General features: G+C 34.7%; 1 protein-coding gene across 1 annotated transcript; it reads left to right on the forward strand.

The window, feature by feature from the left end:
* Positions 1-2,062: 2,062 nt before the first annotated feature.
* On the forward strand, positions 2,063-4,663 carry LOC132725479 (serine/threonine-protein kinase PRP4 homolog; the record flags this gene model as incomplete). Its single annotated transcript, XM_060710618.1, has 2 exons — positions 2,063-2,896; positions 4,519-4,663. Coding segments are annotated over 2 exons (976 nt in total), but the record flags the coding sequence as incomplete, so codon positions are not given.
* Positions 4,664-11,312: the final 6,649 nt, after the last annotated feature.

Below are 11,312 nucleotides of genomic sequence, written 5' to 3' on the forward strand. Positions count from 1 at the left end.
CTAATTGTCTGGTCCCAATGCAATGTTTGGTCTGATTTAAACGACTTTCACACCTTTTAATTGTCCGTTAATCAGATAAATAATACCTATTATAACACCCAGAGGGCCAAAATAATTAAGTCCAATTATAATCCAGTAGCAAACAAAGTCTACACACCTCTATCTCAATTACACAGTATACGTACATGCAGGTATCAAGTGACATAGCGTCTGTTCATGGGAAGCATGATGCAATCGATGTGTGTGTAATGTATAATGGCCGGAATAAACTGGGTTAAGACTTGTGTTAGATTTTTTTTTTAATTATAGAGTGCCCGAGGAAGATTTTTTAGGCAGCATTTTTTAAATTTACCTTTCTATGGCTGCATAATTAATACAGAAAAAATATTGATACCAAACCAGAAAAAGCTTTGGATATGGATATGTAACACGATTTTTTCATGGTTTTATTTCATAAATTTTTATATGATGCTCAAATTACGATTTGTCAATATCGTAAGTTCAAATAAGCATGATTTATAAAGATATCACCCAATTTAGCATTTCATGTAAATAAAGGCCATTAAAGGGATGTAATTAGAACTTTATTTTCTATAAATTCTAAGTCAAATTTTCCAATAAGAAATCAATGCATGTAATTTATTGATTAAATATAATGTGCACAAATATTTGCAGTACACATTTTACATATTCTTTGATGTTGGAAAATTGTTTTATTTGCATAATTATATCCATATATATATTTATTGCAATTGTCGTATACACACACAAAATTCATATCTTTTGGCTAATACTCCGTGGAAATTGGAGCTATATTGTCACCACTTTGTGCTTCAAAATTAACTCTTTAAGGATATGACTGGTGACATGTCCGGGGGTCCGTACTCGACAGCACAAGCTGCATTTTGTGCCTGAAAGGGCCAATGGACCCTCATTAAGCTTTAACTTCATATATTCATTCATTCATTCGTATACACACAGTAACAATATCAATCACAAAACATACAGCATCTTTAAGCCACAATGGTATATAGACAGAGAGATGATGTTTAAATTTAATTTTCTTTGAGACTGTATTAAGAGACTCCCTGTCATATGTGACCTTTTTCTGAAGATCCCTTGGAAAGTCACATATGACAGTCTCGACTGTACTTATCACAGCCTCTTGATATTTGGCATACAGCATTAATACGTGGTCCCTTACTGTGGGATTGATTCTCATCCACTTCCTGTATATTTCGGGGGAGCATAATAGTCGCCTGGTTGTCCGTCCGTACGTACGTCCCAAATTCATGTCGGGCCCATAACTTTGTTATTTGAAGTCGGTTTTTAAAACTATTTCATCGAAATGATCACCATATTGAGATAACGTGTCGCGTGCAACATTTGGGTCACTACCTTTGAGGTCAAGCTCACAGCATGACCTTGCAGCAAAATCATGTCCGGCCCATAACTTTGTTATTTGAAGTCGGATTTTAAAACTATTTCACAGAAATGATCACCATATTGAGACAATGTGCCGCATGCAACATTTGGGCGGCTACCTTAAAGGTCAAGGTCACAGCATGACCTTGCAGCAAAATCCTGTCCGGCCCATAACTTTGTTATTTGAAGTCGGATTTTACAACTATATTACAGAAATGATCACCATATTGAGATGATCTGTCGCGCAACATTTGGGTGGCTACCTTGAAGGTCAAGGTCACAGCATGACCTTGAAGCAGAATAGTGTCCAGTCCATAACTTCGTTATTTGAAGTCGGATTTTACAACTATTATACAGAAATAATCACCATATTGAGACAATGTGTGGCGCGCAACATTTGGGTTGTTTTTACACTTAGAACTTTGTCTGTGACATTACTTTGACATACAAGAGGTCCAAAACCTATTCTGGGAGCATCACCCGGTTCAACTGGCTCTTGTTTATTCTATACAGTAATATTTCTGCAAAAGAGAAATAGGAGGCAGTTAAACAGTAGGCTTTCTGGTGTTTAAAACAACTTGGAAATGAGAAGAAAAAAATAATTGCAAATCTTTATTATCTCTTTAATTTCTAAAAGGGGAGGTAAATCTAGAAGAGACAGCAGCAGTGATGGTTCAGATGTAGATGTTTCACAAAGATATGGGATGGAAACTGGTAATGGGGGCAATCGCGATCTGGAAAAAATTGGTTTGAGAGACCGGATCCGGAAAAGACAGCCCAAAAAAGAACGTGTGCCAAGCAGAGGTCACCAGGGGTATGACTCCTCATCTGAAGAGAGAGAAATAAACGATCAACGTCACAATGACAATAACGAGGATTCTGAGTCTGAAACAGAAAAGCTTGGTAGAGCGGCATTAGCTTCACGCTCCACAAGAACAGTTCAGCTGAAGAAAGGATCTCAATCTCGTAAGGTACAAGTGAAGAGAGGCGATGCCTTGGATTCAGAATTGGAGAAAGAAGCCTCGAAGAAACATTCAAGGTCATCTAAAAATGAATCAAGGAGAAATGTTACTGCTTCAAGTAAATTGGTTGAACAAAAGAAGGCTCCTGTAGCGAGGGAAAGACACCAGAAGTTTAGGTCTCCCTCTTCTTCACCAGAACCGCCTCCAAGAAGAGGTCAAAGGTCAAGATCAAGATCACCAGTTAGAAGTAGATGGTCATCTTCTGCTGCATCACCTGTACAGACAAAAAGGTCAAAGTCAAAATTACCAGTAAGGAAACGTAAATCACCTTCACCTATAGGGTCAAAGAGGTCACCATCAAGGTCACCTGTGAGGAAGAGGTTATGGCTATCTGCTAGACGTCTGTCTAGAAAATCTAGGTCAAGCTCTAGGGAGGACAAACGTAGAAATTGCTCAAGTAGTTCTAGAAGTAGGTCAAGGTCAAGAGAAGAGAAGCCTAGGAAGATAAGGTTTATATTTTGTATCTGATTTATTATTCTGTGATATTAAGTATATATTGAAAGTAAATTCATTTTCTAATGCATTACAGATATTTGGCATACAGCATTAACACGTGGTCCCTTACTGTGGGATTTGATTTCTTGATTTCAAATCTGTCACTCATCCATGTTTCGGACTTAGTTAAATTTTTTGACATTAATGATCAATGATAGGAAATTTTCCTAACAGTTTTCTCAGCAACTTCTTTTTGCACCCTCTTGATTGATATTTGGCATACAGCATTAACACGTGGTCCCATACTGTGGGATTCCATTTCAGATCTGTCGCTCATCCATTTCTTGTGTATCGACTTAGTTAAATGTTCTACATAAGTGATAGGAAATTTTCGTAACAGTTTTCTCAGCAACTTCTTATCACAGCCTCTTGATATTTGGCATACAGCATTAACTAGTGGTCCCATGTAGTGGGATTTGATTTCAGGTCTGTATTACTCATCCATTTCCTGTTTACCGACTTCAAATTTTCGACATTAATGGTCAATGGTAGGAAATTGTCGTAACATTTTTCTCAGCAACTACTTATCACAGTCTTTTGATATTTAGCATACATCATTAACTAGTGTTCCCATACCGTGGGATTCGATTTCAGGTCTGTTGCTCATCCACTTCCTATTTACCGACTAAGTTAAGTTTTCGACATTAAGGTCAAATTAAAAAATTGATAAACATTTTTTGTAACATCACAGCCTCGTGATAATTGGTATACAAATGCAACCCTGCCTTTTTTTTATCTTTGACCCATTTTTTTTATTCTATACAGTAATGTATCTGCAAAAGAGAAATATAAGGCAGTTGAACATTAGGCTTTCTGGTGTTTAAAACAACCTGGAAATACTCCTTATATTATTTAAAACATATGAATTCATATGATCTCCTACCTGAAATTTAACTTGTTCTTCTTCTATTCAGTGATACAGACTTAATCTACTTCATATTTTGAAATATTTACACCTTTGCCACCATGATTGTTGTGCTTGTGACGTCATAATTATGTGCGTCATTTGTAATATGGCACATATGTTGTGATTTTGCGGCCATTATTAGATTGTTTTGAATCATCGTTATTTAAATTACAAATACACATTTATTGCTTGCTGGATATTTGGTGATTTTTTACAAAGTACTTACGTACAGTGTCAACAGATTATGTCTACCCTTATTAGTTTGTTGATCAGCCTAAGGGGAGATTATCATTATTCATGATAAGCAAGACAAATGTGCCAAAGAACTGTGGTTACTTCATCACATTTTTTAACATGTTCACTATCTAAAATGGAATGCATTTAATCAGGGCAGATAACTGTAAAAGTCAATTGTTTTTGTTTAATTATCTCCCTTTCAGTAATTTTGCATTTTCATATTACTTTCTCAAAATTCATTACATTATAATGTTTCATACTTGAAATACCTTTTCTTGTAGCTATCATCTCTCAATTTACTAATTTTTGTGCCAAAGTTAGACAATATTCTTCACTTAAAAGTGTATTTTTTCACTTACTTTAAAATAAATCACCTTAAATGATTTTTTTTATTAAAAATTAAGACAGAAAACTGTTTCTGATTATAAACAGGTCAGAGATTGAAGATACGGTTACTGTAATGGAAGACGGGGATAGAACATGCTTTGCTTGTCAAGCAAAAAATGAGACAGTTTCCTTTGACCATCCTCTTTTTAAGGCCAGGAAAATTTGCTTAAAATGTAAGGTAAGTTGATAAAAGGTGATGTTTATGTTCATATAAAGTTCAACCTTTGCATAGTAACACACCTTGGTTGTTGCTGACAGGTGTTATTCTAGAGAGTTTAAAGCAGCATGCCTCCAGATTCATACTAATTATTATGAAAAATTTAAAAATGTATTTAAAAGTGAAATACTGTAAAGTGAACAAAGAAAATAATTAACACATTGCAAGCACTTGCAACCCACTTAAATTAACAAAAGCAAAAGTAGACCTTACTGTGTATGTAACACAGTAGAAATATGGTGATAAAAATTATTTTAAGTGCAAAATCAGTTCTTAATCCCACATAACATAATTTGTAGACTTAAATCTTTTTACTTTTCTTTAAGTCTGTGTACAGTAGATTTTTCTAAAGCTTAATTTTCTTGAACAATTTTGGCTCATCTGGAGGCATGCAGCTGTAAAGTGACATTATGCGCTTTTTATATGCTCTCCGAAGTCGCCACCTTGTCTATCTGTCCGTCCATCTGTTGTCTTGTCCGGAGCATAATTTGAAAACCCTTGGAGATAATTTGTTTAAACTTCACACAGTAGTAGAAGACATCTAGGCGGAGTGCAGTGTCAAAGAACCATAACTCTATTTTGCCCCATTTTTTAATTATCTGCCCTTTTAGAAAAATCTTGTCCAGGATATAACTCTTAAATTATGAGAGATATCAACATGAAACTTTGTAGGGAGATAGATCTCATTGGGTGGAAATGCAGTGCAAAAGCACCACTGGCCCTGTTTTTGAATGATCTCCCTTTTAGAAAAATATTGTCCAGGACATAACTCTAAGAACCGTAACTCTGCCATGCCTAATTTTGAAGTTATTGCCCTTTGTTCAATTTAACACTTCGAACTTGTCAAGAACATAACATTAAAATTATAAGAGATATCAACATGAAACTTTGTAGGTAGATAGATCTCATTGGGTAGAAATGTATTTTAAAAGAACCATAACTCTGCTCAGCCCCGTTTTTGAATTTTCTCCCCTTTTAGAAAAATCTTGTCATAAATCGATAATTATAAGAGATATAAACATGAAACTTGTAGGTAGACAGATCTCAATGAGTAGATGTGCAGTGCATAAGAACCGTAACTCTGCTTTGCCAAATTTTGGTGTTATTGCCATTTAGATATTTTTACACTTTGAAAGTTGTCCGGGATATTACTCTAAAATTATGAGATAATAAGATTATAACTCTGGTTTAGCCCTGTAATTGAATTATCTCCCCTTATAGAAAAATCTTGCCTGAGACATAACTCTATAATTATAAGAGATTTCAACATGAAACTTTGTAGGTAGATAGATCTCAATAGGTAGATGTGCAGTGCACAAGAAACGTAACCCTGCTTTGCCTTATTTTGGCGTTATTCCCCTTTGTTCATTTTTACATTTTAAACTTTGTCAGGGATACTCGAAAACCATAACAGGTATCTGACAAGAAACTTTGTAGGTAGATAGATATCATTTATTAGAAGTCCATTGCAAAGAACAGTTATCTGCCTTGCCTTATTCTGGAATTATTGCATTTTGAACTTTGTCCAGGGACATATCTCTGAAACTACAATAAGTATACTACTTTCCTGTATCAAAAACCGGGCTCTTGTTTTCATTTTCAGGTTGAGCTAAAATAGTTATTTCAAAAGATTGACTATGATAATGGTCATTGACTAAAAATTAATATTAAAGTTACATTAAATAAATTTCATAAAAACAAAAATAGCGACATTTCATTAATAAATTGGGTTTTATATCGACTCTATATCTTATTTTGGTGTCCAGACAACCAAAATGAGTTTTATAAGCATAAAAAATGGACAACCTCATTGTGACGAAATCAGAAGAACAATATCTGTTTGCATGAGAAACTCCGCCTTCAGATCATCCGTACATCAATATTAAATCAACAAACGTGACTACAAGCAGCAGTCCTAATTTAACGGTATATTTACGCTTATAACGGATGTTTTCATACAAATTTAATCTTTTTTTCTGAGATGATTAATTTCTACTGAACCTCAGGCCTAGTGCACCGTAAAGTTAAACGGTTAAAATGTGTTTGCACAAGAAAATCTCATATTTGTTGTGTTCCGGATAGCAGCTATAACACTGTGACGTAGCGCATACACAAGCTGATTATAATCTTCATTTGCATAGTAAAATTCGTATACGAACTTTAGGCCATTTTTTTTTTATATTTTGGTTTACTGATTTTTTCCAAAAAAAGGTAGGGTCGGCGGCGGGAAAATAAAAAAAAAAAAAGAAGGTTTTCATAACTTTAAATGTGGTGCATACATATACATAGTACTTACCAGAGCAATGAAATTAAATACATCGATCGCCGATTGTCTATTCCAAAGATTGTCTAAATACACAAAAAAAAAACTGCTCACATTGCCATTAATTGTTTAAAAAACACACATGAAATCTACACACGATGACTTGCTTCCGTTTCCGGTTTGTGAAAGTCGAGTTTTGAAATATCCTGATTAAAAAAAAATCAAATTTATCATTAAAATGGCTTCGAATTATACTAAAAATGGTCAGAGACATGGCAAAAATGTATTCTCAAGTGGTCAGGTAAATCCCTTTCCGTTGCCGCCAATTGAAATGCTAGCTGACAGAAACCAATATGAAGCTCTAGGACCCCGCCACGTCGATGACGACGACGGCCATGACAGTTCACCTGAAGTTTTTAACCTGGAAAGTCAGAGTAGCTCCCATGGGGGTTGGAACACTGTTAAACAATCACAAAAAAGAAAAAAGCTTGGTTCTAGTGTGACTGAATATGAATATAGAAATATGAATACAGATGATAAACTTTTGGTGATATTCGCCGATAACCAAGAATGTAAACAATATATGCAATCAATTGAAAAGAAACTCGATACATGTCTGAATTTATCGACGAAAAGTAGGTCAAATTGATCAAAAACTCGAGAATTACATGCAGAAACAGACAATAATTGACTACAAATCCATTGACCAAGATGCTAGAAGTAGGCGAAACAATTTATTATTCGCTGGTTTTTCCTGAAACGCGACATGAAAATTGCAAGAGTACAATTATAAAACTTTCTCAAAGACTCTCTTGAAATATCAGAAGGTGCCATATATTACTAGAGCTCATCGTTTAGGGCCGTTTAACAAAGAATATACAAGGTCCATAATCGTTAACTTCCGTGATTACGGGGATGTTGAAAACATTCTCGCTAACGCTTACAAGCTCGCCGGGTCAAAGAAAAGCATCAACAGAGATTTCCCTAAAGAAATCGTGGATGCCAGGCGTATACTTTGGCCAAGGGTTAAAATGCTTCGGGAACAATATCAGATAACAAAGTGAGCCTCGTATATCCCGCTAAAAATAATTATCGACGGAAAGTTGTGTACGACTGCTTCCCGACTGGAATACCATCATGGCCCGGTCACGAAATTTCACCACCAATAGCCTACAAATTCAATAAGAAACTTTCCAATTTCACAAAAAAAAGACGACAGTCTAGGGCACCCAGGATCGGTCGGCACCAAAAATCTCCCGACGGTAAGGCTACAACATCACGTGATCAACCAGGTAATCAGTCACATCCGACTCATATTCAGAGTAGCCAACAACCATTCCGTGATTATTCTCCAACACACAAAACTATTGACAGACAATCCCGCAGCAAATCAAGATCGCCGCCACTATTACGTGAACGTCGTTTTGTACGTGCTACCAACCAGACTCCGAGACGCTACCAAACCTCGGACGCACCACGAACTAAAAAAGGACCACGTGATGTGGGAGCACGTGACTTTATTCGCCCTTGGAACAATCATTCACCAAATGGCCCAAATCACATTCTCGATTCTCAGCAATGGCCAAGTGTTAATACCAATACAATTGATAACTGCAAAAGCCCGGATGGAAGAGACTAGGTTCACGGGGGGATCAGTGACAGCTATGGTGACTTGAAATGTCTCAGTTTAAATGTTAGTGGACTTAAGCGAAGATTAAAAATATCCAGAATTTCTGAGATGATTATGTATTATGATATCATTATAATTCTTGAAACGAAATTAGACAATACAGACATAGTTGATATCAATGGCTATACTTTTTTGTCGAAAAACAAGGTCGGAAAATCTATATATAAGAAAATCAGGAGGAATAGGTATATATGTACGTAACAAATTTTCAAAACATATCAAAATGTTAGATAGTAATTCCGAGTATATTCTTTGGCTCCAACTAAATAAACAGTTGTTTAGCTACGATGAACACGTAGTATTTAGGTGCTATTTATTTACCACCGGAAAATTCACGTTTTCTTAATGAAAAATGGCGTCGACGAATTTGATAATGAAATAACTTCTATGTGTAGTAAATATAAATATGTATGCCTTTGCAGGCGATGTCAATGCCAGAACGTCCCAGCTCCCTGACTTCATACCGTCGGACCCCTTTTTAAACGATATATTTGATATTGATCAAGAATCTCAAGCCTATTTCGATAAATTCACATTGCTAGAAAAATTTAATATCCCACTAGCTAGGTCCTCTCAAGATAAGAAAACTAACGCACATGGTATCCGGCTCATTGAAACGTGTCGAAACAATAATCTATTTATAATGAACGGCCGATTTGACGTTGACGTTAACGTTGGTAAATTAACATTCAGAGATAAGTCTTTAATCGATTATGTTATCGTAACAGCTGAAATGTTTCAATACGTTAACTCTTTCGAAATACTAGAAACTGATAGCCTATTTTCGGACGGACACAGTGCTGTAAAGTTTTCGTTTAAATTGTTTAACACACATAGAAACGCACAGTGTGATAATAAAACAATTCATAATAAACCAAGTTGGCAGCCTCAATACTCTGAAAAATTTAAAGCAAACATATGTTTAGATGACATAGAATCTATTAAGTATCAATTGAACACATACCCGCAATCTTTAAATACTGTAGAAAACGTAACTCGACAGCTACAGGAAATTTTCTCTAAATCGGCAGAACTGTCATTTCAAAAACGAGACTTTAATAAAACTCATATAAATAACGATAAAAACAAACCATGGTTCGGACCAAAATGTCATAAGGCCAGAAAAGACTACCATGACGCTAAAACAAATTACCACAATAATAAAAATAATGACAATAAAACAAGATTACAAAATGCTAGTAAACAGTATAAAAGAACTATGAATTATTATATAAACGAAAATAAAACAAAAAACGCCAAAAAACTAAGAAAAATGAGCACTGAGAACCCAAAGCAATATTGGAAATATTTGAACGGCCTTAAACATGACTCGAAAGCGCATGAGTCACCAACCGTATCGGAATTTTACGATTATTTCAAGAATATAAATAACTCGGACACTGACAATAATGAATTCGACCCGAGCGAATATGTAAACAATCCTAACGCGAACTACTTTTTAAATAAGGAAATTTGCGCAGACGAAATTTTAAAATGTATTAAAAATTTGAATAATGGAAAGGCAGCAAGCCCCTCCGATAATATTTTAAACGAGTATATAAAATATACTCAAGACCTTTTATTGCCTATTTACACTAAACTTTTCAATGTAATTTTAGATACTGGTTTTATCCCTAACTCCTGGTTAGAAGGGTATATTATACCCATTTATAAAAATAAGGGCGATTCGAAGAAACCGGAATGCTATCGCCCAATAACTATTTTAAGTACACTTGGAAAATTATTTACTTCTGTATTAAACAATAGAATAACGTTATATTTAGAATCAAATAACCTTCTTCATGAAAACCAGGCTGGTTTTAGAAAATACTACAGCTGCTCAGACCATATTTTCACATTACATGCTCTCATTGAAATTCTAAAGAAAAAGAAACAGAAATTGTTCTGTGCATATGTTGATTTTTCTGCTGCATTTGATAAAGTATGGAGAATAGGTTTATGGCAAAAACTAATCAAAACGAATATAAATGGGAAAATATTTAATGTCATTTTTAATATGTACCAAAATATAAAATCAAGAATAACGCATTTAGGAGAATTGTCTGATAGTTTTTGTTCAAATACAGGCGTCAGACAGGGTGAAAATTTAAGTCCTGTTTTATTTTCCATCTTTTTAAATGATTTACAAGAATATTTAGAATCACAAGGATCAGTAGGGATAGAGTTAACAGATACACTCGACGCTGAATATTGGCTAAAACTGCTAGTTTTACTCTATGCCGATGATACAGTGATTATATCCAATTCAAAAATTGATTTCCAGAATACACTACTACACTTTAATCAATTCTGCGAACAATGGCATTTAAATATTAACACAAACAAAACAAAGGTAGTGATATTCGGCGCAAGAAATGTAAGAAATTTCCAATTTCATATAGGCGAATCAAATTTAGAAATAACGGAAAAATATTATACCTCGGAATAACTTTCTCTAGTAATGGTTCTTTTTTACAAGCTCGTAAACACATCGTCCAACAAGCAAAAAAGGGCCTATACCTTCTTTTAACAAAGGTAAATAATTCAAGTTTACCATTTGATTTAATTCTTAAGCTTTTTGACCATACTGTTCTCCCAATTCTTATGTATGGATCAGAAATTTTTGGCTATGAATCTTTAGAAATTATTGAAAAAGTTCAGTGCGAGTT

Source organism: Ruditapes philippinarum, unplaced genomic scaffold, assembly GCF_026571515.1.
Source record: "Ruditapes philippinarum isolate M1 unplaced genomic scaffold, ASM2657151v2 ctg18733_1_1_1_1, whole genome shotgun sequence".
NCBI lineage: Eukaryota > Metazoa > Mollusca > Bivalvia > Venerida > Veneridae > Ruditapes > Ruditapes philippinarum.